This window comes from Pleurodeles waltl, chromosome 1_2, assembly GCF_031143425.1.
Source record: "Pleurodeles waltl isolate 20211129_DDA chromosome 1_2, aPleWal1.hap1.20221129, whole genome shotgun sequence".
NCBI classification, from domain to species: domain Eukaryota; kingdom Metazoa; phylum Chordata; class Amphibia; order Caudata; family Salamandridae; genus Pleurodeles; species Pleurodeles waltl.
In genome coordinates this window covers 958,578,493-958,604,668 of record NC_090437.1, presented here as the reverse complement: position 1 = coordinate 958,604,668, position 26,176 = coordinate 958,578,493, and the positions used below count along the sequence as shown (strand labels likewise).

Genomic DNA, 26,176 nt, shown 5'->3' with positions numbered 1-26,176 from the left:
TTCTAAATTGCATTCCAGGGCTCCCAACTCTACTATGGGCACAAGAGCCTTTTCTCATGACAGTATTTTTATACCTGATGGACAAGAAGAAAACGAGCAAGCAGCCCAAACAATGTCACAAGACAACATTATAGGAAAGGTCAAAACACTCCAGGTAAGGCTTACAGGCCATTTCTTTGATGTGGTGGGACTCCTATAATCAAAGATTCCAATTTAGAATGATGAGCATTATGGGGCAGATTTAAAAAAAGTGGTGCTGCACCCAGTACAGTGACACTTTTTGTGCGCCCCTCAGCGCCCCCTACCATCGCCATGTGTGCGCCGTAATTAAAATATGGCACACCATGGCGCAGGGTAGGGGGTAATAGCGTCAAAATGTTTGATGCTATTGATGTGCTGTTCAGGGTTAGCACCGAAATTTTGGCCCTGAACAGTACATAGGGGCCCATTATAAATAATGGTGTGCCCCCTTTTAACTCCTGCTCTGAACAGGGGATAAAAAAGCTGCAAAAATGGCGTGAAAAAATCTTTTAGATTTCACCATTTTTTCGGTCCTCCCTAAAAGGGGAACGCCCCCCTTGCATACATTATGCCTGGCACAGGCATAATGTGGCGCAAGGGGTTACAAAGTGATGCAAAGCATGCATTGCACCACTTTGTAAATCTGGCATGGTGATTTTGGCCTTGTTTGGCCATCTTAGCATAAATAAATGATGCTAATGTGGCGCAAGGAGGCACTAGGCCTCCTAAACCTGAGCCTAAAATTGACTATAATCTTTTACATCATAGAACTCCTGTACTATTCTTTTATATACTCCAGCAGCCTTTGTGAATTGGCCCAAAAACATCTCAAATAGAAATAGCATTGGAAAATGTGGGCACTATTCACATACACTTGCACTCATAGGTAGTTGGATATTTTGGACAGATTGTTAAAGGCATTAAAGTGACTTTAATTTACGTACTCATAAATGCTTTTGTGAATCATCCCTACTGTTTTGAGCTTACTGAGACCGAGCGCTCGCTTGTGTTTTACCCATGACATTTTAATTAATAACCATGATGTCCTCTCTGGGATGCTCTTTTGAGCACCCACATATCATAGTAGCCCTGCTTGTTCTGAATAATGTTAAAAGTTTTCTTGCATTGTTGCATGCTTTCTGATACTTGTCTCATTACTCAAAGTACTCGAAATCCAGTTGCTTTGACTGTCACTGCCACGTATACTCTGCAAATTGATCTATTTGTTCTTTAATACAGAGCTGGTATGAACAGTTAGCAATTCTTACTTTTTGATATTTCAAACCTTCTTGATAGTTCTCACATTATTTCATGTGAAACTACTTAACAATATTGGCCTTATTTACATTTTGGCAGAGAGGGTTCCCCTTAAACGTAGCGGATGTCCTTATAACTCACTTGTAATACTGTGAATGCCACGTTTTTCGATGGAATACCCCGTCTTCCAAACTCAAGTGCACAGCGCTCTGAAACCTTGCTGGGTGGATTTAAAAATATAGAAAACAATTCATAAAAAAATAAAAGTTGCCATATATGAAACTGTAAAGTAGAAACTATGTATATATGACAAATAATTCGTATTTTACATATGGGAGTTCTTAGCTGAGAAGCATTGTTTTTTTTGCATCACATTCCTTTTTATATGTGCCTTTTTTGTGTGGTGATCTTTTAAGATAAGTATACACCATCCTATTCCATTAATCTTTGTATGCTTTTATTTTTGGGTGGTGCTAATTTTTTTAGATATGTTTACACTGTATGATAAACATATTGACAAAATATACACGAAACAGTCCATTCACTCCAAGTATTTTCTCAATACTGGGGCCAGAGCTGACAGGTTTCGCTCATTCATATTGTATTCAGCAATTCAGCATCTATCACAACAGTACACGAAGTGCATATAAGATCAATGAAAGCATAATACTGTGTAATTTTTTGGAATTAAACTAATTCTATTATCAAATATAAAATATGAATTAAATGAAGGATTTCCATCGAAAGTAGAGATACACAACACTGAAGCAAACCGAGTTAAGAAAGATTTCAAGAAACATCGTGTTCATTGATGTAACGTATTTCCAAATTTGCATCATGCATCATATTCAGGAAGATTCATCTACAGATTAATTAACATATACTTCTTATACAAGAAGAAAAAGCGAAGAAAGAGTAAATGATCAGAAAATAAATAAAAACAGTATTAATGACGTACCTTCCATACCTAAATTATCCATGAGGTGGCGCTGTTGCATAAAACAACCAGCTTCCACACTTGCAACAACAATCATACCATTGTTAAGTCAAAGCTCGTGGTGATTCACACCTTTTTGACTTTTCCTAGAATCAGAGCCGTTGCAGATTCAGTTATTCTCCTTTGTGTACATGGTAGCTCATTATTTTGATATCGCATTGCATGTAATGTATGCAATCTCAATATAAACCATTAATGGGCAGAGAATCAGGAGATATCCAGTATCTACAAATGAAGAGATGAAAACAATCTATTCAGAAATCTTTGCTTTGGTAAAGCTTATAGCAGGTATATCCTTATAGCGAAAATAGATATTTCAAATGTAAAGGGATTCATTGTGTTGCTAATATCTTTTGTGTGACAAGTAGCAAATATATTTCTCTTTTTAGGCTATTGCCAGGTGTGCCACTTCCCACTGATTTTTTTTGCCAGCAGCTAGGGCATGGATTACGTCCAATAGAAACATTTTGTTACTTGGGAAAATTAATCCCAATGAAATAGCTTCTAAAACATCTCTTGTGCATGTTCCCAAGGGTTTATTGTACCCTACGCAACAGAAACGGACCTCTATCATTTTCTGGAAGTGAACGATCAAAGTAATAAACCAACTGTTCATTCATTTCATATCATTAAAATAATGAGAGTTCGTAAAAGAGATTTCCCGTGTTTGAGTGCATGCCTGTGACACAAGTATTCAGGCCGAGGATTATAACTTTACCGTTACAGTGGATATATAGCACTGACCAGACTCGGTTGCGAAATATGGTTTTGAGGAAAACAATATTTTGAAAATAGAGGCCTTGCATAGAAGAGAGGCACTACATGTGCACCTAAAAGGAAATGGTTAAAAAAACTAACCCAGTGAATACATGGTGAGACGGTTTCTGGTACTGATAGTGTAGAGGTTCCCATTGTCAGTCCTCTGCCATACCATTCATGACAGATTTTATTTAAGTATATCGATTTTTGAAAATGTTGATCATTTATCCTGGCTCTTAAATAAAGAACTTGGAGGGGCGTGGCCAAGATGGCGGCGTGAGCGGACGCGCTGGTCCGAGCTCTGCCACCCGGGCCTCTGAAATCGCCACAGGACTCCCGACCTGGAGGGCCCACGGGGCCCGGCCGTGGTGCCTGATGTGGAGGGACCCCGAGGCAACCCAAAGAATTGAGGACGCCCATGGCTAGGTCATCGCACGCGAGGTCCGGCGCGTCCTGGGCCGGTGCTTGCGGCTGGCGCAAGAGGAGGGCCGCGGTCCCTGCTGCGACGCGGGCCTGAGGCCCGGCGGCCCACTGCTCGGGCGCAGGAGAGCGGCAGCGCACATGGAGAGGGCCGAGAGCTTTTGGTGAGGCGGGCTCGCGACGAGGGCCCAGCGCTACGCAGGGTGCTGGAACTGGGGAGCAGAGGTACCGCCTTGCTGGGCCTACCGGAGAGGGGCCCTAGAGATGACAGAGAGAGGACTGAGGCGCATCTGTGCTGCGGGGTGCTGTGCTAGAGGAGTTTGCGGGCACACAGTGGGATTGAGCCACTGGTCGGCGGTGCAGTTGGCCCGCGTTGGCCTTATTCAAAGCTGAGTTGAACTGCTGAGTGAAGAAGCCCCCACGGGGCACCCTGCAGTGTGAAAGGTTGACGGCTACTGGCAGGAGTGTACGGCCAGGAGAACACGACCCCTGAGGGCGACGCGCAGAGGTCCTGCTGATATACATGTGCCTCCATAGTTAGAGGGCAGGGGTGATGGTGACCTCCAAGACCAAGCGGGACCGGACGGTAAGAGACATGCTCACTGGGGTCATCCAGTCCCGGGAGAGGCCCCTGTGGAGCCGCCGTTCGCGAAGGCCCCTGAGACTCGGAGGGAGACAGCAGAGGATGAGGCGGCACCAGTTATAAAGGCTTTCCTTACCTCCCTGTTTGAATCTCTCTGCAGCGACTTGCAGGAACTCCACAAAGACATATCTCAGGAGGTGAAGGAGTTACGGGTTGAGCTTACCTCCCTGGGTGAGCGGGTAACACAGGTTGAAGATGGTGAAACCGCCCGTGGTGAGGAGGTGGCGGACCTAAAGCAGGAGGTTATTCGCTTGTGGGAGAAGCAGGACCTCCTTCAGATGGCGGTGAAAGACCTGGAGAATCGGTCACGCAGGCATAATATCCGCATTAGAGGGGTACCGATCGGGACGGAGAAGGAGGACATTGGAGACTTTGTGGTGGCGTTGTTCCGCTCTGTCCTCGACCCGGAGGAATCTCAGGAGATCGTCCTGGATAGAGTCCATTGTGTGCGCCGTCCTGGTGGAACAGGGGACCGCCCGCCGGATATTTTGGCGTGTGTCCACAACTTTGGGCTGAAAGAAAGCATCTTGCAGCGAACGTGCAACCTCCCGCAGGTCCACTTTAGAGGACATCAGCTCCAATTATTTCAGGACCTCTCGGTTCGGACTTTGCAGCGGCGGCGTAAGTTTAAACCTATTACAGAGCACCTGCGAGCACATGCTGTGTCGTACTCGTGGGGTCACCCGTTCCGCCTTGTCTTCCGCTGGGAGGAGCAGCTTCGCAAGGAGAAATCGTTGACGGAGGTGAACCGGATCCTGGGTTTGGAGGAGGACACCCAGGGCCTGGCCCTGAAGCTGGGGGCGGCCGACGGGACTTGCCCGCAGTGGCGGAGGAAGGAGAGATGGAGAAATCTGTGGCGCCCTACTGTGTCAATCGGCAGTCAGCAGTGTGGCGGCTGGGACAAGTGCCTAGGCGACGGGAGCCGAGGAGCTGCTGGACGGCTGTGGGCCGCTTGTTGCGGGCCTACGACCCTTTGAGGCCTAAAGGCCGGGAAGTCCCCTGATCCCGACGGGTTCACAGCGTTATTCTATAAGACCTTCTTTGTGGAGCTCGTCCCGCTCCTTGTGCGGCTTTTTAATTCCTTCCAGATGACGGGAGCCCTGATGCTTAGTATGTTAGACGCTACCATTGCTGTTATACATAAGCCGGGTAAAGACCCAGAAGAGTGCGCTTCATATAGGCCGATTTCACTCCTGAACATTGATGCCAAGCTATTCACCGGGATTCTTGCATGTCTCCTCAATCCTTATATGCCGGGTCTTATCGATCCGGATCAGTCAGGTTTTATCCCAAACTGACAAGGTGGTGATAACACGAAGTGGCTTCTGCATTTTTTAGATAAAATACATCGATCTCGCAGGGCAGCGCTCTTTTTATCTATAGACGCCGAAAAGGCGTTTGACAGGGTTCACTGGCCATACCTCTTTCAGGTATTGAAGCGTTTTGGTCTGGGTCCTGGGTTTAGGTCTTGGATACGATGTGCCTATCAGTCCCCTAGGGCGGCAGTTCGAGTTAATGGCGTGCTTTCCCTACCGTTCCCGGTTAGGCTTGGGACTAGACAGGGATGCCCGCTCTCCCCCCTCTTGTTTGCGCTACATATGGAGCCCCTCGTGCAGTGTTTGCGGGACAGTCCCTTGGTCTCTGGTGTGAAATTTGGTGGAGACCACCATCTCATTACTCTCTACGCAGATGATGTGATCCTTACTGTTGCGGAGCCCATGACCTCGTTGCCTGCGCTTATGGGGATATTAGCTGAGTTTAGCTAGGTTTCGGGATTTAAGGTGAACATGCAGAAATCCCAGATACTGAGCTTGTCGGTGAATTCGGATCACGAGGAAGACTTGAGAGCTAGATACCCCTTCCTGTGGTCATCTTCGCGTCTTTCCTACTTGGGGGTTGAACTGGCGACGTCTGTTGCAAAGACAGCGAGCTTGAATTATACGAAGTTGGTCCGCGAGGTACAGCGAGATCTGGAGTTGTGGGTGAGACACAAGCTGTCTTGGCTGGGCAGGGTGGCGGCGGTCAAGATGAATGTTTTACCATGCATACATTATGTGTTTCAGGCGCTTCCACTGACCTCACCCCCTCGGACGATCGCTACTCTTCAATCGGCGGTTCTTAGGTTTATTTGGGAGGGTCGACCGGTGCATCTGCCGCGACAGGTTTTATATCGCCCTAAGAGTGGAGGTGGACTGGCGATTCCGTATCTTCTGCATTATTTCCAGGCAACGCAGTTGCGCTTTCTTTTAGAGTGGAGTTGCCCGCTCATGGAGAAATATTGGTGCTTTATGGACCAAGCGGTAGCGGGCTCCCATATATGGAAGGAGCCTTGGCTCCTACGTCGGCATAGGGCACGGAGACCTTACGCTTCTCCGGTCACGGGACCAACACTGCGAATATGGGACACTGTGGCCTGTCGTTCGGGGTTGACGTCTTTTCCGTCCCCGATGACCCCCATTGGCGCGAATCCCGACTTTGAGCCTGGACTCAATCTAGAAGGCCTGAGACGCTGGTATGAGGGGGGTTGTAGGAGAGTGGGAAGCCTCTTTGATGAACATGGGGTACTGTCCTGGAGTTGGAGGGGGGGGAAGGGGTAGAGGCTTGGAGAGACAGGGAGATGACTTGGACTCTGGAGGGGAAGCATTGTTAGTATGTTTTACTTATATGTTTGGGTGGTTCACATCAGCGGGACTTGCAACCTGGAAGACTATTGGACGTTGCCAGCCTACTCTCTGGATTGCGAAATGGGGGATGGCGGTGTGGCCACCTTTGGTGTGGTCCAGAGATTAAGAACTTAATGGGAGGAACTCCTGTCAACGGAGTTGTGGTCTTTGCTGGAGCGATATATTTCATCTACTGCCCTGAGATGTGTTGTATTTTGTATGTTTATACTTTCAAAATAATAATAAACAGATTTGATCCATAAATAAATAACTTGGCTCCATTGCTAGCTATTTTTAAGAGTTTAAATCTGACTTAATAAATCAATTTGGGGTGACTTGGGCCATTTTACAGTATGTTTGTAATCCAATAAGGATTTATCACCTGATAATACTGGTAACATTTCTCTACCGAAATTTGTGAATGCCCTAATCCCATAAAAAATATAATTATTGTAAGGCTGAATATTTTTCAAAATAATCTGTTATTAATGTACAGGTGTGCACCAATGATAATTGTGATCTTTTTCAGACCACCATTTTATCCCACATCTTATTAATTATGGCATACTAATTGAGATTTACTAATCAACCCCTTTTTCTGACTAATATATATGGCTTTATAGATTATATTTTACATGTGTTTTTACAGTAATATAAAGAAAAGTAGAAAATCAGCAGATAAGGGCATAAACTGACTCTTACTTGGGTTTATGCTTAGACCATAAACTAAGGAAACATATTCATTAATTCCATTAGTGGCTCAACTGTCAGCTGAGATTATGTAAAGACAATAAGCAATCATATACAATACAATGATCAATTACTTCTCTGGTTATCCCCTTAAATTGGGTATACCTGTGTATAGTAGTCAATAATGGTTATTTAGTCAAGCTGAATAGAGAGGGGAAAAAAGAGGACAACCCACATAGATGGCAAGTTGAAGTACAATACGATTAATGGACATGTTATTAATGCAAATATAGTTCCTAAATAATCCCATGCCATGCCTTCAAATACTTCGATATGTTCAGAGTTGCCAGGGTCTCATCATTATTATAAATCAGTCAGCCAGGGGAGATACCTGTAACTTTATACAAATTTATAGGAGCAGTACAACCCGATAGAACTTCATGCACGAATCTTGGAAGTGATAGTAATAACCTTAATGTGAGAATTTTGGAATTAAATTTGATGTCCAACTTTAGCAGTGTGAACAGATGTTTAGAGCCATAGGCCATTTTTTCTATGCATTTTCTTCACAAAAAGCATGGTCTTTACCATACTGAAGCCCCCTCCATTGCAGCTCAGAAGAAAGATAATCTTGATCAGAATGTCTGCTAACTGGATAATGGATGAGAGAAGGTACCACTAAGGTACCAGTAAACCACTTCGCTACATATAATTGTAGTGAGTTACTTTATTCCAACTTTACCTTCCTTGCCAAAAGCTGACTCACATTATCACCTGAATTGATATCCAATCTCTCAGTATAGAATTCGTACTGCTTAAGGATTGCTAGCCAGTATTGTTATCTGCATATGGAACCTCTGACTTTGCTAGTATTAATGCTGTAATTTGAGTTTGACCCAATGATTGTGTCGTAGATTCCTCAAGGGTTCTTAGCATTGTTTTAATTGCATTTCCATTATAAGATGATTTATATCTTGTGTAAACCAACTGCTACATGTAGTCTTCCATCTACTTTGACCATGGGTATCAATTGAGTTACTATCACTTAAGAAATTATTAATAGTTTTGGAGACTGATTTATAATGGCTGATTGTTGATTCTTATTTTTCTTTTATAAGTTCTAAGTGTTGTTCACTAATTCACTTTCCAGCATAAGCACTGTCCAGTTTCTCACTTCCTGAAAATATTAATAATATTCCCCATCTGTTTTCCTCCAGGACAGTGAATTCATTATTTCTCAAACTAGCACAAGTCAAATGAAAGATTAATTATGTAATTCCTACATACAATTCTATTCCTTTGTAATTTCTCAGTTTTCTTTATTTGTACCAAACTCAACATACTGGCCACTCGTAGCAACAGTCTTATCATCTATATACAGATTACACATACATCATTCATACCTGCCCTTAATCTCATGGGTGAGTGCAGTTGTCTGCTCTCACTCACATCTGACATTTAGTTTAGCTTATATGTGATGTTTTTGCAGGGAGTGCCCATGCCTAACCATTTATCTTTGTTATACCTTTCCATAACTTAATAGTGATATTGGAAAATAAATCAATTACTTTACTACAAAGAGTCAGCAAGCCCCTGGAAGAGGCCTACTTATAATCTCCAGAGTAACAAATTAGACTTCAACCCACATTACAAGCTACTCTGACAAGTTCTTCAGATGAATTGTTAACAATGTGATCCACTTCTGTTTTACCTGTAGGCTACCAATAAACACCAGTACATGCTGCCAACAGTTCACAGATCTCACATCTTCAATTAACATTCATTTAAGAAAACATACATTCATAGGTAATTATACTATTCTTTGGAGAAAACAGAACTTTGAAAAATATGTGATACAACACAGTAATTTTCTAACACAATCAAAACAACTTCGAGTTTACACCTACCAAAAAAAAGCACCACTACAACAAAATCACTCATAGCCTGGAGTGATCTGACAGACATTCTCCTATCAAAAAGCAGATAGAAAAATCTTCCTGGATCTTCCTTTGGAAATCCCTAAAATGTAAATACTGAAAAGTGCTTCCCTCGCTTATAAAAGCTTACCCACAATGCCAGCAAATTCACAGGTATAGCTTACATGTAACAAGTGTATCATAGACTCATTGACCCTATTACACTAAAAGCCCAAACGCCATAAGCACAAATCCATTGCACACCAAATCCCACACCAACAAAAGACTGCACTTTGTTCACTTCTTTTAAAGGCCTAGGAAACACAGAGATCGACGAAATGGGACTATGTTAAAATAATAATAACTGATGCAAACAACCACTCACAAGTGTATTGTAATAATTCCCTCTCCATCCTCACTTGTGTCACCATCACTGGCAAATTCGCTCATAACAGTAATGGACTGACCAGAGCTCACCCACAAACCTTTAATAGCCTCTTTGAGATAAGCCTTATAACACCACTGACATTTTTTGCCATAATTATCTATCTTTGAAATTGCCAAAGACATGATCCTAGTTATCGTCATCAGTCAAGCCTGCCACAATTCCAGTTAACCTTACCAAAATGTGCACTGACAAGGTTTGACTTCTAACCCTAAAAATAATCAAAACATCACTGTTGCAAAATATCTCCCCTCAGCAAGTATGAGTAGCCTAGGTACCAGCACTGGGTAAGAAAGACTACTAAACCTAAGACAAGTCTCACAACTACCCTTCTATGGTCAAGTTGTTTAAAAAGTGGGCAAAATTGAGTCCCCACGATTACTTCTTCAAAACAAAACTCTAGGTCTCCTAACATTACATTCAACCCAAATACATCACAGAGACCGCAACCTTGTAAGCAACTGAACATGCTCTGCATATTCTTGAAAATGGTTGGTGACACTGGCTTCCAGGCCTTGCTCAAACATTTAACAGACTTACACACTGTTGAACATACCACACTACTCCATATTTTTGACAAATGTTTGGTAATGGGGAGAGCTCTATTGAGCTGCTTCTCTTCTTTACAAAAGGACAGGCTCAGCTGGTTTTCTGGGCACCTTTCAGTCTCCGATGTCATAACTGGTATTTGGTGTTTTTTAGGTTTACCAGTCTTCAGTTTCTGTGTTTAATCACTAGGAGTATGAAGTGACTGCCTCAAAATGCATGACATCTATTCTTCAGGGAATCCTTTGGGTATGACAATGATAAACCAAATTCCTTCGTCTGTTAACCCCCAGATATTGACTTAGAGCTTCCCTTGAATCCAAACCTAAACAAAGGGGAATTTCTACTCCATCATGGAGGTAATGCATTGAAGATATCTAAATATGGCTGGGACAATGTAAATCATTAGACAACACACTGACAATAGTAAGTACAGCCATATCGCTGCAGCTAGTTATTGATGCCAGTCTGAACATGTAGGAACACACAGCCGGCACTGCAAAGAGTGCAGTGCCCCAACTGCACCAGCTCAGTAAATGAAAACCCTGACAGAAACCTCAGCCAAGTTGTTCAATATTAGCTCACATGGACGGAGGGTATGCTCCCCTCCATGGCATTTTTTATAAATGCCCTATCCCATGTCAAAGAAGCCCTACATAAAGCTGGTAGATACATGACACTAGCTCATTGCTAATAATGCCAAAGACTATAAAACCGAAACAACTGAACTAACCATTCTCTAGGTATGTCACTAAAACTTTCCTTACCTGAATATTACAGATCATCTCCATGATGCCTGATCTTTCCTTGTCAAAAGATAAAAAGAAGTTCATGGATTCACTTTTGTTTCTTACTGCTGGGTAGTTAGTTTTCATTCTCTATGCAGCGTTCTATTATATAAGTGTTAGGATTGTGCTTTATAATTCAATTGATGAATCAATTATAGCATATCCTGAGTCTGATTAACAAATGAAAAAGAAATGTTGAATGCACAAAATATTCTTCCACAAACATGAGTTTTAAAAGCCACCAAAGCATGCATCTTCACATTAATTTTTAATTCCATGAACCAGTATATTTTGAATATTCCTTAAAAAATAAAGATCATGATCAAAAATGTAAGGAAACTTACCTTACATTCCATGTCCCTGAATTAATCAATATGACCCCCTTTAAGATATTTTCTGTAAATTCAACTTCATCGTAGGCATTGAAAAAATATGGGTTTCATCTCACTAAATTATAGAGAAATCGCCATGGGAAATTGTTGCAAAACTTATTTACTTCTTTGCAAATTATCCTGTTTCTCAAAAACCTGGTTTTGAGTTCCGGGCTGATGGGAAATATTTAAAGTTTTTGGGAAATGCTGAAATCAACCATTCTACCCCCTATGTTGGAAAAATATATAATTTTGCCTTACCTTCCCAATTCTGTATTTTCTCCCGGAATCTAAGAACTTTTCATTAATTAACACCAAGCTCAAAACAGACCTGAGTATTTTGTTATTCAAGTTTCAAGTATCTAAGTATTACTATTCTCCTTTTGTTAACAGACAAAAGTTAACACTCACTCTCAATAGCTGACACAACACTTTATAATTGCAGTGTTGGGTGCATGTAGTTTAGGGGGTCTTATCTGAACCACAATTAGACATATTCAATATATCCTCCTGCACAATTAATCATATTCAATGATCTTAGAGACTAAGGAAATAGTTATTCCGACTCATCCTCTTACTCAGATGTAAATACCATGTTTTGCAAGCCATCAGGTCCTCTCCTCTGAGGACAAAAGTTTAACAGTTTAGCAAATGTCTCTAACTTAAGATCCATACTCTCCTAAAGAGTGAAGCGTGTATACAAAAATGCCCATGTTAATCTTTAATATTCATTTTGCATGCTAGTGCACTGTTTTGAACTATGAATATTATATGTCCATCACATTAACACTCAATGCTGTAAAAAACATATTACAAGAAAACACTTATTGGTGTTGATTTGAGTGTTAGGTTGAATAGTTAGGTGCACTACCCCATTGTACACTGTTATTATTTTGTGCTCTAATTTACTGGCTTTGTTAGCTTCTGTTGCATCTGCGGTATCCTATGCATCTCCTTTGACAGAAGATATTTTTAGAGAATGCTCGCTCTACGCAGTCAATTTAGGTTAGCCTATCTTGAATTTTACAAGACAAGCTGATTAAATATCTGCTTTGCTTTTAGTATTGCATCAGATATTTCTTATGACTGTTAGATGAGATTAGATTGAAACAACCACCAAGCTGCACCCAGCAGGCTGAGCCACTTTCACTAGTGTTGAAAGCGACTGTAATCATTAATCTTTTTGTAATCATACAGTTGTGAAATTACAAGTAGCTGATTATATTCCTCACTTTGCAATGTCAGTGAATTATTTTAGAGAAGATGACTTCTGCTCATCCGCTACCCTGTGGAAAAGCGCACTGGTGAATTCAACTGTCCATAGCTGCGCATTCCCAAACAAAACTTCATACCACTTCCAATAGGGCAATAAAGTGTCCTTATTAAGTACGTTTTAAGTATATTTTCAAATAAATTAAAAAGTAATGAAAAATCACTTCAGGTTCACATTCCTTAATGTAGCAATCAGCCGCTAGTACAGAAGTCCTCAGTGAATTATTATATCCTAACTGTGTACAATTGAGAATGCAATATTTATTATGTAGGAATATGAATGGCATTACTAGCCAACTAACAGTGAGTGGAGCAGAGCTTGGGGACCAAGAGCATCAGCTTACTTTCTGCTCCTACACTGATCAATTCAAGATCGATCTGCCGACTAGAAGGGATTGGGATAACTTCTCAACTATGATAATAGGGCCTCATAAGGTGACATTAGACCAATTATGTAAACTTGATTATACCAGATGAAAAAACATGTAGAAGGAGATAAGGCAGTCAAACTCCTAGCCTGGCTTCTACACTCAGAATGCTCCCCAGAGTCCCTACCACTACAATCCATGAAAACATGAGCTGACTGGTTAACACCCAAGATGCTATCAACACAACGTTTCACTCCTACTACACATAATTATACTCAGCTGTGATGTCTAACAACTCTCATCATATTGACACTTTTTTGGACGCGGTCCCCCTTCCACATTTACAAGCCCCCTGCAGGAATCTGAAATAGCAAAAGCAATACAGCAACTGGCACACAGGAAAACACTTGGAATGGACAGTTTGCCATCAGACTTTTACTCCACTTATAAATCACAACTTATTCCCCAATTGTTAAAGGTGTAAACATCAATTTACGACTCAGACATACTACCGGCCTCTATGAGTGAGGTAATACTGGTGGTCTTGCGAAAATCGGACAGAGACCCACTGCTGTTGGGCTTTTACTGTCTTCTCTTTTTGCTAAATTTGGATTGCAAAATCCTTGGTAAGGTGCTAGCTAATCATCAGGTTCCTGTAGTACAACATATAATCCACCCTGATCAGAATGGGTTTATACCGGGCATAAACACCTTCATGAACCTGTATCGCCTGTTGATGCTAATGGGCTAGGTGAGACGAGAGGGCGCACACCCCTGAGAGCAGCCTTAGAGATAGGGAAGGCGTTTCATACTCTGGGATGGGAATACCTGCAGGAAGTACTTAAGAGAATGGGAATAGGCTCATGCTTTCACAGATGGATTACTTTATTATAGAACACTCCGCTGGCATGAGTGTAAATGGGGAATGTCATCTCCGACACGTTTCAAATTGAATATGGCACCCATCAGGGATGCCCTTTATCCCCGATGATCTTTGCTCTAGCCATGGAACCTCTTGCGTGCGCTCTGCAACTGCGGGCAGCAGAATGGGGGATACAGACAGAAAACACCTGCACGTAATTTCACTATATGTCAATGACTCCCTGGTTTATTTACGAGATGATGTAACAGTACTCCACCAATTAATGGACCTCTTGGGATGCTTCGGTCAGGTGTCAGGGCTGAGGGTCAATTGGGAGAAGTCTCAACTGTTCCCCCTTACAACCCTGTCAGATGAACAACGTGGAGAACTCCAGATTACCCCTCTTATATGGGTATATGACACCATTAAGTACCTTGGAGTTAGAGTACATCACTTAACAACAGATCTAATAGAGTGTAATTTGGGTAAGGCACTGTTAGACTTTTCATCCTTGGCCTGGTCCCCTTTAACTTTTTGCCTCTGTTCCCCAGGTTGTTGATGTGTGCTGGATTCTGATTTTTCTGTTTTTGTTACTCTGGGCACTTTACCACTGCCAGCCAGTGTTAAAGTGCAAGTGCTCCATTACAAAAACTGTATGTAATTGGTTCTCCATGATTGGCATATTTGATTTACTAGTAAGTCCCTAGTAAAGTGCACTAGAGGTGCCAGGGCCTGTAAATCAAATGCTACCAGTGGGCCTGCAGCACTGGTTGTGCCACCCACATAAGTAGCTCTGTAATCATGTCTCAGACCTGCCATTGCAGTGTCTGTGTGTGCAGTTTTAACTGTAAATTCGACTTGGAAAGTGTACCCACTTGCCAGGCCTAAACCTTCCCTTTTCTTACATGTTAGACACCCCTTAGGTAGGCCCTAGGTAGCCCCAAGGGCAGGGTGCAGTGTATGGTTAAGGTAGGACATATAGTAATGTGTTTTATATCTCCTGACAGTGAAATATTGCTAAATTCGTTTTTCTCTGTTGCAAGACCTGTCCCTCTCATAGGTTAACATGGGGGCTACCTTTAAATCTGATTAAAGTGCAGATTCCTTTCGGAGTGGATGGACATGTGGAGTTTGGGGTCTCTGACCTCACAATTTAAAAATACATCTTTTAGTAAAGTTGATTTTAAGATTGTGTTTGAAAATGCCACTTTTAGAAAGTGGGCATTTTTTTCCGTATACCTTTTCAGTGACTCTGCCTGTTTGTGGATTCCCTGTCTGGGTCAGTTTGACAATTGGGCTGGTTGCACCTCACACTAGACAGTGACACAAAGGGAGCTGGGGTGTAGTCTGCATTTCCTGATGAGCCATCTGTGCCAGGAGGAAGGGGAGGAGTGGTCACTTACACCTGAAAGGGCTGTGCCTGTCCTCACACAATGCAGTCTTCAACCCAGTGGTGAGTGTCTGGGGCCTGGCCTGGGCAATGCAGGATTTCACATTCAAAAGAGACTTTACTTTGAAGTAAGCCTACTTCAAATGAGAAATTGGGTATAAGAAGGGCACCCAAAACCACAGACTACTTCAAATGAGAAATTGGGTATAAGAAGGGCACCCAAAACCACAGACTCTAGAAAACTTCTGGAAACCAAGAGGGACCTCTGCCTGGAGAAGAGCTGAAGAGCTGAGAAAGAAGAGCTGCCCTGCCTGTGACTGTGCTTTATGAAGCTATCCTGCAGTTGCTGCTTCTGCCAGATTAAGAGGGCAAAGACTGGACTTTGTGTGCCTTCCATCTTGTGAAGATCTCCAAGGGCTTGATTTAGAACTTGCCTCCTGTTGTTTGAAGTCTCAGGGACAGCAAAGATTTCTCTCTGCCAGCACCTGGATTCTCTGGAGTGACTCCTACTCTGCCCTGTGGTGCCCATCCAGTTCTTGGGACCCTGAAAGGAGAAGCTGGCAGCCTAAGAGGAGGAAATCCACCCAGAGCGCTGTGCGGGGAAAAGATAGACGCAACTCCGATCTGCGGCTGCAGAAACGATGCGCCGCCGGCTCCACAACTGAAGAATCGACACACGGAGCTTGAGAAACGACACGCAGCATCGCTGACGGAGGCTGGGAGATCGCAACCCACGCTGCGTGGTTTTCAGATCATGGTGCGGCTGGATTTCTGTTGCAAACACCGCTGGCCGTGTAAAAACAACGCAAGGCCTGCCCGGACCCGTGCCTATTTCAAAGGGCAAAATGGGTATAAGAAGGGCACCGAAAACCACAGACTTTAGAACACTTCTGGAAACCAAGAGGAACCTCTGCCTGGAGAAGAGCTGAAGAGCTGAGGAAGAAGAGCTGGCCTGCCTGTGACTGTGCTTTGTGGAGCTATCCTGCAGTTGCTGCTTCTGCCAGAGTAAGAGGGCAAAGACTGGACTTTTTGTGCCTTCCATCTTGTGAAGATCTCCAAGGGCTTGATTTAGAGCTTGCCTCCTGTTGTTTGAAGTCTCAGGGACAGCAAAGATTTCTCTCTGCCAGCACCTGGAGTCTCTGGAGTGACTCCTACTCTGCCCTGTGGTGCCCATCCAGTTCTTGGGACCCTGAAAGGAGAAGCTGGCAGCCTAAGAGGAAGAAATCCACCCAGAGCGCCGTGCGGGGAAAAGATAGACGCAACTCCGATCTGCGGCTGCAGAAACGATGCGCCGCCGGCTCCACGACTGAAGAATCGACAGACGGAGCTGGAGAAATGACACGCAGCATCGCTGACGGAGGCTGGGATATCGCAACCCACGCTGCGTGGTTTTCAGATCATGGTGCGGCTGGATTTCCGATGCAAACACCGCTGGCCGTGTAAAAACAACGCAAGGCCTGCCCAGACCCGTGCCTATTTCAAAGGGCAAAATGGGTATAAGAAGGGCACCGAAAACCACAGACTTTAGAACACGTCTGGAAACCAACAGGAATCTCTGCCTGGAGAAGAGCTGAAGAGCTGAGGAAGAAGAGCTGGCCTGCCTGTGACTGTGCTTTGTGGAGCTATCCTGCAGTTGCTGCTTCTGCCAGAGTAAGAGGGCAAAGACTGGACTTTTTGTGCCTTCCATCTTGTGAAGATCTCCAAGGGCTTGATTTAGAGCTTGCCTCCTGTTGTTTGAAGTCTCAGGGACAGCAAAGACTTCTTTCTGCCAGCACCTGGAGTCTCTGGAAAGACTCCTACTCTGCCCTGTGGTGCCCATCCAGTTCCTGGGACCCTGGAAGGAGAAGCTGGCAGCCTAAGAGGAGGAAATCCACGCACAGAGCGCCATGCGGGAAAAAGATTGGCGTGACTCCGATCTGCGGCTGAAGAAACGACGCTCCACCGGCTCCACGGCTGAAAATCGACGCTTGCCAAAAACGCGACCGGCGAAACTATGCACAGCATCGCTGACGGAGGCTGGGAGATCGCAACCCATGCTGCGTGGTTTTCGGATTATCGCGCGGCTGGATTTCTGACGCAAACAGCCCTGGGCGTGTAAAAACAACGCAAGGCCTGCCCGGACCCGAGAGTGCTGACCGGATCGATGCATCGCTCTCCTGCGGAGAGAAGAAACGCGCCCGGACCTGACGAAAGGAGGAACAACGCAAGGTCCAGTGAGTGAGTGAAATCGACGCATCGCAAGCCCTTTTTACGCACACTCGCCTGTGCGAGGTTATTTTTGACGCACCCAAGGTACATTTTCACACTAACAGTGTTAGTGTGTGTTTAAAACTACTTAAAGACTCTTTTTGATTTTTAATTGATAACTTGACTTGTGTGTTGTGGATTTTTGTCGTTTTGGTCTTGTTTTGTTTGGATAAATATTTCCTATTTTTCTAAACCTGTGTAGTGTCTTTCTGTAGTGTTTTCATTAAGTTACTGTGTGTGTTGGTACAAATACTTTACACCTTGCACACTGAAGTTAGGCCTACTCCTGTGCCAAGCTACCAAAGGGGTAAGCAGGGGTTAGCTGAGGGTGATTCTCTTTTACCCTGACTAGAGTGAGGGTCCTTGCTTGAACAGGGGGTAACCTGACTGTCAACCAAAGACCCAATTTCTAACAGGCACTTGCAGAAGCAAGGGGTCACTCCCATTCTGGACCTCTCTCCCTGGCAGGCAGGATAGTCATCTCTAAAATGCTGGTACTACCTAGGTTTCTCTACTATTTTTCTGCTATACCTGCACATCTGCCAACCAAGTTGTTTACTGATATGTGTCCCTTCTTAACCGCACTCATATGGGGGAAGGGTAGGCGCTGAGTGGCACTGACTGAATTGTACGCCCCATTAGAGCATGGGGGACTGGGCTCTCCACACTGTGAATTGTATTATGCAGTGGTGCAACTACAGTGGGTGATGCGCTGGCTGGCCAGAATTTGACTGACCTGGGTGGCTAGGCTCGGTTGGCTTTTGAATGCTGTGGCGAATGCACCAACAGACGATACAAACATGCTGACACGGGTACCTAAGAAATGCTGGGCCACATATAGACTCAAGAAACACCAATGCCCCCAAATGCATCAGAGTTATCTCTCTGGGTGATGCCAGATTGTTACAAACTCCTGTCATGACCGGAAGCCGTCTCTTGGATGGAGGCGGGACTAACTGAATGGGGAGACATCTTTAATAAGATACTCACTATGGGCCTGATTACAACTTTGGAGGAAGGTGTTAATCCGTCCCAAATGTGACGGATATACCACCAGCCGTATTACGAGTCCATTATATCCTATGGAACTCCTAATAGGGCTGGTGGTATAGCCATCACATTTGGGACGGATTAACACTTCCTCCAAAGTTGTAATCAGGCCCAAAATTTGAAAGTCTAGTGGGCGACTATGGAATACCACCAGGACCCTTCCTATTATGTGCCACATTTAAACAATATTTTAACCAACACCGGCACAAAACACATGACAAACTAACAACATTGACTCAATTACAGATGCTGCTGACACATGGGGTGTTGCGAAAGGTGATCACAGCTCTATACCGATCGATAAGTGCGGACATGAACCCTCGTTATCCAAAATTAAAGCATATTGGGATGCCTCCATAAATATGGTAGTCACTGACCAGCTATGGGCACAATGCTTATCTGCATCGAAAATAATATCCACAAATGTCAGATTAAAATATACATAATTTGATTATTTACACCACACTTATCTCACACCAGAACGTATAGCACGGATATACCCAGGGGTGATAGACACAGGTTTTGTACACATGGTCTGGACCTGTCCCAAACTCACCACTCATTGGGGTGACATAACAGAGTTCCTTACGGAAGCCTCGGGTCACCATATATGCAAAGATGGCTTACATTATCTTTTGGGGGGCACCTCCCGCACCGCAGAATGGAAACCAATATACAAATGTATTGATCTGGCATTAATACAAGGAAAGAGACGTATTGCGATGTGGTGGATGTCTGCGACTCTCACCCTGTTCTCTAGTGGTTGTCGGACTTGCGCATTGGAATATTAGCTGAGCAACTGGCATTAACCGAGGGCAGGACAGGGGGTATGCCACCATTTAAGCCCCCAGACTGGCAGAGGTACCTAGAAAAAGTAGAAGTCAAATCTGATATTAGACCTTCGTAAAGTACTCCAAGCTGTTTATATACATATACAATATACCAGTGTACAAATCACTACTGTTTCACACATTCTGATAAAGCTATACAGACATGAATTACAACACTATTGATGTGTTTACATTAATGGATCAACTGCCTGGGGTACCCCTTACATTGCACCCACATCATAATAATAATAATTCCTTTTTTATAAATGTTAATTAAGAATAACTCCCCCCTCCCCACCCGACCAGCAGTTATGTCTACTAATTGGCCTTCACCACACTCAGCTTACTGAGGCACAATGTCGCTCACCCAACAATTTGCCAGTTAGAAAAAACACTGTTGGATGGGCTGGATAACATTGATTGCCTTACCTTTCTACTACATGCACAAACTCTACTGGGCACTTACACTGGTGAATAATGTGTTTTGTTCAATGTTTACATTTTGCTATACATGAGTGCACACATATATAGAATGTTCCGCAAAAGAATGTTATCATGTTTCACCATTGTCTGCATATATATTGCGTTTTTTTTGTTTATTGTTTCTTCTTCTTACCTGTTCTTTTCCTTGTAGAAAACCAACAAAGATATACTTTAAAAAACTATAATAGGGCTTTCAGCCTCAGCAGATAAAGCTGCGAGAGTCATCAATAGTTTAAGGTTCAATAGTGGTAGCACTGACCTGTTGGTGGTGATGAGTAAATGTTTTGTTAGACAAACTTCAACTCTGTCGAGCTCCCATCTTCTTAGAAGCCAATTAATGTGTCAAATATAACAGAGGGCAAAACTATTGGAGTAAACTTGGATGCCAACATAGACCTATTGAATCTAATTGGTATGATCTTTTACAAATAAAACTTTTTTTTGTTTGTGTTCCTTAGCTCTTAATTGGACTATACAAATATTTGTATGCTGACCTGTTGATTGTTGAATTCTTACTTGCCGTTTCAAGCATCCCTACCTGGAAGACAGCATTACCCCCTTTCTAGCTGAAGATGTTTTTTTCCTCAATATCTACATTTGTGGAAGTGGGGTCAGCTGGTCTTAGGTCCTTAACTCAGAACTTATCTTCCCTTTAATAGTTCAACGGACCCTTGCTTGTCGTTTTTATCCTCCTAACAGTGCAAATAGACAACTTTTTGGTTGGTGCTATGTAGATTATTCATTAACACAATCAAATCTTGAGTGGGAGGCAGGATCCTTTTATAATTACCCACCACAGTAATTTGTGGTTTAATTTCTTCTTATAGTTCTACAGGTCGTGGGTCAAAATGGGGCAAGGCAGTAGAGCCCTGTTCTGTAATGGTCTACCTAGCACGCTTTGTATAAAGAGCTCTTGGCTCTTTGTACTCCCAGTTAGATAGTTGTCTGTGCATCACTCAGCTTATCCACAATGGATATTACAATATGAGACAGTGAGTCTGTTACCTAGGTGTAAAAACACATTGCCTTTGCCTAGCAACTAGCAGTGCACTCACAAACATGTGTACTGGATGTCTTAGGGTCTCAAGAGAAGAAATATTTGGAATTATAATGGGTTACTGTGAGTTACAGGGTTGTCTTTGACTGAGGGATTGTCATTGGGCTGTTGCAATGTCACTCTGAACCCTGAAGTGAAAAACATCATCGTAATTTACTTTTAAATACCTAGAATTTTATGTTATATGTCCACCAAAATCATATGCCCCTGCTTAGTACTGTGAAGCAGAAGAGTAATGGGGGAGTCATACATAACATGGCTTCAACTCCCTGCCCCTAATTAAAAAAAAATATGGCCTCCTACCACCCATCTCCACCACGCCTTCCCTTCCCTCTGCTCCAGAAGCTGGATTCCGTGCTTTCCAGTGTTGCTCTGACGGGCTCTCAGATGGCCCAGCCAGAGCAGGATGGTATTCCTTAATAAGGTAACAGTGGTTAACAGGTTCTATCATAGTATTGAATTACTGCATTTAGAACCAGTTGTTCACGCTAATGGCTGTCTATGAGAACAATGCATAACATATGGAACATATAGAATTATAGATAGGTAACAGTGAGTTCTGGGGATGTTTATCACAAAGGGGTTCTGAGTGACATCAAATAGACTACAAGAGTGAAAGATGCCAGTAATTGTGTGCATTTGTGGTCCTAGGTTTAAGGTTTTAAGGCAACAATACCTTTCTCCATTAAGACTATTGTATCTGTTGAGGTGCAGCATTGTCAGTTCCATATTTCAGTATTTCCAAATTAATTTACCCTCATGTTGGTATCTGTCAAGATGAAGCGGTATGGGTCTTGTAGTTCATTGAACTTTTAATGCTTCTTTTCTGAAATCACTGCGTAGTGAGAAGTTCAAAAGAACAAATAACACATCCCCGAAAATTAACACACACCCTAGTATAATGAAGTAATAGGACCCTCAAAGCAAGCAAAATATGGCTAAAAAGAAGGACCTATAAAACAAATGATAAATGGCTTGGGAAACGGACAGGCTGCACTTTAAAACAAATCTAATTCAAATACAAATTCTGTTTCCAGTGAAAAATTGCATTGCTCACGTCATGAAGTTTCATCTTGAACTTCTAGTAACTGTGCAACCTATTCAACCATATCTATGAGGCCACACAAAGCCACTTTGCATGGCTTTCAATGGCAGCAGAGCAGACAGTGAAAATCGCGACGGGTGCAACTGCAGCCGCCGCACCCCTGCAACACCGCCGGCTCCATTCGGAGCCGGCTTCAATGTTGCAGGGCCTTTCCCGCTGGGCCAGCGGGCGCTCCCTTGGCGGACGCCCGCCGGCCCAGCGGGAAAGTCTGAATGGCCTCCGCGGTCTTTTGACCGCGGAGCGGCCAATTGGCAGTTCCCGCTTGGCGGGCGGCGCCCGCCGCCCGCCAATGTCGGAATGACCCCCTAAGTCCTTCTGCTCAGACCTTCAGCCCTTAGCTCCGCAGGCTGGGTTTAAGGCACCAAGGCCCATATTTATACTTTTTTGCACCGCATTTGTGCCATTTTTTGATGCAAAAGCGGCACAAACTTACAAATACAATTATATGGTGCAAAAAAAGTATAAATATGGGCCCAGGTCTCTCTCCAGCCAGATCTCCTCGAGGGTTCAGTCCTTTATGGTCAGCTTAGCCCTCTTGGAGTCAAGAGTCCTGCTTTTTGTGTCCCTGAAGCAGGCAAACAGGAGGCCAACAGCTTGACTCTTTGAGAGCAGGCCAGTTCCTCCATGTCAGGAGTCCTTGAGTCAGTCCTCTGTTTTTTTTACTAGCAGGGACTTCTTCAGATGGAGCCTTTCTGGGTCCAGAAAAGAGCAGTGTATCCAGCGTTCAGTCTTGTACACTAGCCAATGACTAGAGAATTGTGCCACCCAATCCTTATTATTTTCTCACCCTTCCCTCACCTCCTTTAGCAACACTTTCTCTTTTTCTTATTGTAAAATTAACAAGTAGTACTTATTTCAACGTGGTATGACCTTACTGCCACCTACCAGGCAGACCTTTATTCAGTGTCCTAGCCACTCTCCTACTTATATGATCTCTCCTTCCACTTGGCAGACTCCAAAATGGCTCTGCCCCCACTGTGACTGGAGGCAGACTGGCCAGAGAGTCCTGAGGGTTAGCAGGAGAAGCCTTCACTAGCATTTCTAGCTGAAAAGAAGTGTTATGTTTGCTCTTTGTCCTGCCAGCTTTCCTGCACCCTTTCCAGATGACTACCAGTTAACACCAACCTCTCCTTCCTGGGCTCAGATGCAGGCCATTATCTTCTTAGACAGGGTTGTTAACGCCCCCAACCAAGGATGTGTGTTCCGCCCTGGAGTTGTGATGAGTGGCAGAACTGGTTTTACACACGTTCTGACTTGGGCAGGGCAAAGCCAATTTTTACAAAGTTACTTTTCCTTTATGGTTAACAGAAATCAGTTTTCACAATGAAATACGAATTTGAAAATAAGTGAAAAATAGCTTTGAATTACTTTTCTAGCATTTTTCCAGAAGGAAATCTACAATAAAAAATTGTAATATATGAAAATAAGTTTTCCTACATGGGGAAGACACTTTTCCTTGCCGTGTGTTACTGCAGTGCTTTTAAACTGCAGCCCAAGCAAAACCCAGTGGTGCTCCTGGTAGACAAATATGTTTGTCATGTATGTGAGTGGTGTGAATACACACTACAGCCTACATATGATAGTTAATTCCCATGCCATGTTTACATTATTTGTGCCATCTACTACAGTCTTACAGGAAATTTAAATAGACTAGTTGGATCAAACTCATTTTACCAATGCCATTTTAGGGCGGTACACAAGCACAGAGTCACTGAATAGAAGTGTCATAGTGCAGAATCATAATACTAATAAAAATGTGCAATGCACATGTTGCAATAATAGTAGGCACCAGGCATTCAAATGGTTCAAATCAGAAATCAGTGCTATCTCCCCCAAACCAGTTCTATCCATGATGTCCAGGAAGGGAGTGTGGCAGAAGGACGGTGGTGGAGCCTATAAGCTCATGAATGTTATTAAGGGCCTGATTATGAGTTTGGCAGTCGGATAACCCGACCTCCAGGACCCATGGTGAGGAGACCACTGTTGAGGTGGCAGTCTCTCCACCGGCCTATGACAACTCTCCCATTGGGCTGACCAGAGGAAACCAAGGCATCTGTTGATCAGGCCAGTGGGAAAGGTGTGGCAGCATTGTCCCCAGCTCATTATTGAGCCAGCGGCAATGCTGCCACACGCAGGGTGCACCAGCACCCTTCAAATGCACACTGTCTTCATGGCAGACATGGCGCATTTCAAGGGCGCTGGGCAGGGGGACCCCTGCATGGCATGGGCAGTGCCGGGGCCTCCTGTGGCCTCTATTCCTGTTCTCCGCCAGCCTTTTCATGGCAGTCAACCACCATAAAAAGGCTGGCGGAGAACAAGGTTGTAATCAGCAGGGGGGCCCTGACTTCTGTGCTGCCCTGGCTGATCACAACTGAGACCGCCATCATCCTGTCAGGATCCGTGTTCCTGGGGGAGATGGCAGTCCTCTGGCGGTAGGACCGCCAAGGTCGTAATGTGGCAGTTGGACCGCCTCAGCCACAGTGGCCCGACCGCCACTGGCCCGACCCCCACTGCGAGTCTGGTGGTCTTGAGACTGCCAGACTCATAATCAGGACCCAGATATATACCCCATCCCTGTACTCAAGGAAGCACCAGGACACCGTGAGGCACAATGCAGGAGAAAGAGGTCCCAATTAGTCTGCATGCCAGTTATATGTGTAATCGAAGGGCTTGCCTTTCTGTCGGTGAGATAGCATTAGCACTACAACTCTGCTGATGTCCACCAAAAACCCTGACTTAGCTGACTCCAAAACTGGGAATCAAGTCTACTTGGGAGTGTGGTGAGGCAGTGGCAATGAGATAATCTTACTTCCGACCAATTTGATATCCTGACAAAAACAAGTAGTGCTTTAAACACAAAGTCAAACCTATTGTCTTTGTTAATGGTTGTTTGCTTAAAGTCAGGAAATACCGCACAGGTTACTAAAGTGATGTTATATTGATCGAAATATTTGCAGCACTGCCCATATCCATTCACTCCTGCTGGGTAACACCTGACCAAAAGGAGGTGACATTCACATCCGTGATCAGTGTGATAAGCCATAAGTAAGGACTGTGCTCTCGCATTTTACAAATGGTGTAGCTACTCAGATACAGATGCACACAACAGTTCTTGCATCTTTTTTATAATGGAATATCATTCGGCATTAATGTTGTAACAGTTGACGGTGTTGAGATATGGTCAAAAGTGTAATTTCTTTTATCTGATTCTAACCCAGTAAACTAAAACTGTTGCACATGACATATGTTTGCAAAATAAACTCACTGCACTCCTGTTTCATGTAATGCTTGTGTTATCTTTTTCAGCAACAGTTAGTAAAAAACATTAGGTTCGGTCAACCTCCGACCGCTGCTCCCGGAAAGAGAATGCAAGATAAAGAGGAAGATAAAATGAACGGAGGACCAACTGGTGACCCAATGGAGGTTCTGTGCCAAATGGAGGCAGCGTTGTCAGACAGCGAGTGTAAAGTAAGCACATTGTTGTTTACTTACATCCAGCATTGTGCAAATGATTGGGGCCATTAAATCTTGCAGATGTGTGACACCTCATGAGGTAATCCAACGGGACAATGCCGACGTCATCTACTAACAACATTAGACTCTTGATTCACTGGAAGTTCAGTGCACCAAATACTGTAAGAAGGGTTGGTCATGTCATCATGACTGACTCAACTTGCAACAGCATTGTTGATAGTAGGCATACACAGGCGACACCGGCAAGTATACATTGACAGACAAGATGTGGCAACTTAAAAGTGACTACAATTTTCCTGATTGTCAAAATAGTATCTTTTTGTATAAGGAAAGGTTTTCAGTGTCAGAAGTAGTGTATTTCAATTTGGGGAAATGTGTCTACACTGAAGTGCGGTTGAACACAGACATAAAAATTTCACAGTGGCACAAATGGTTTGCTATCACCACTATAAAATTAACAATAGTACAGCCATTTGCCAGCTCTACCATTGTTACACCTCACAGTGTTACATATATTTATAC

The 26,176-nt window shown here is 43.7% G+C and overlaps 1 protein-coding gene across 3 annotated transcripts in view; it reads left to right on the top strand.

The window, feature by feature from the left end:
- The window catches only part of CRACD (capping protein inhibiting regulator of actin dynamics), an 801,959-nt gene that overhangs the window by 703,613 nt on the left and 72,170 nt on the right, over positions 1-26,176 (top strand). For all 3 annotated transcript variants that reach the window (XM_069200882.1, XM_069200863.1, XM_069200873.1), the window contains exons 6-7: positions 19-154; positions 25,487-25,648. In XM_069200882.1, the coding sequence (XP_069056983.1) occupies positions 35-154; positions 25,487-25,648 (282 nt within the window). In that variant the 5' untranslated portion in view covers positions 19-34. The remainder of the gene's footprint in view (positions 1-18; positions 155-25,486; positions 25,649-26,176) is intronic.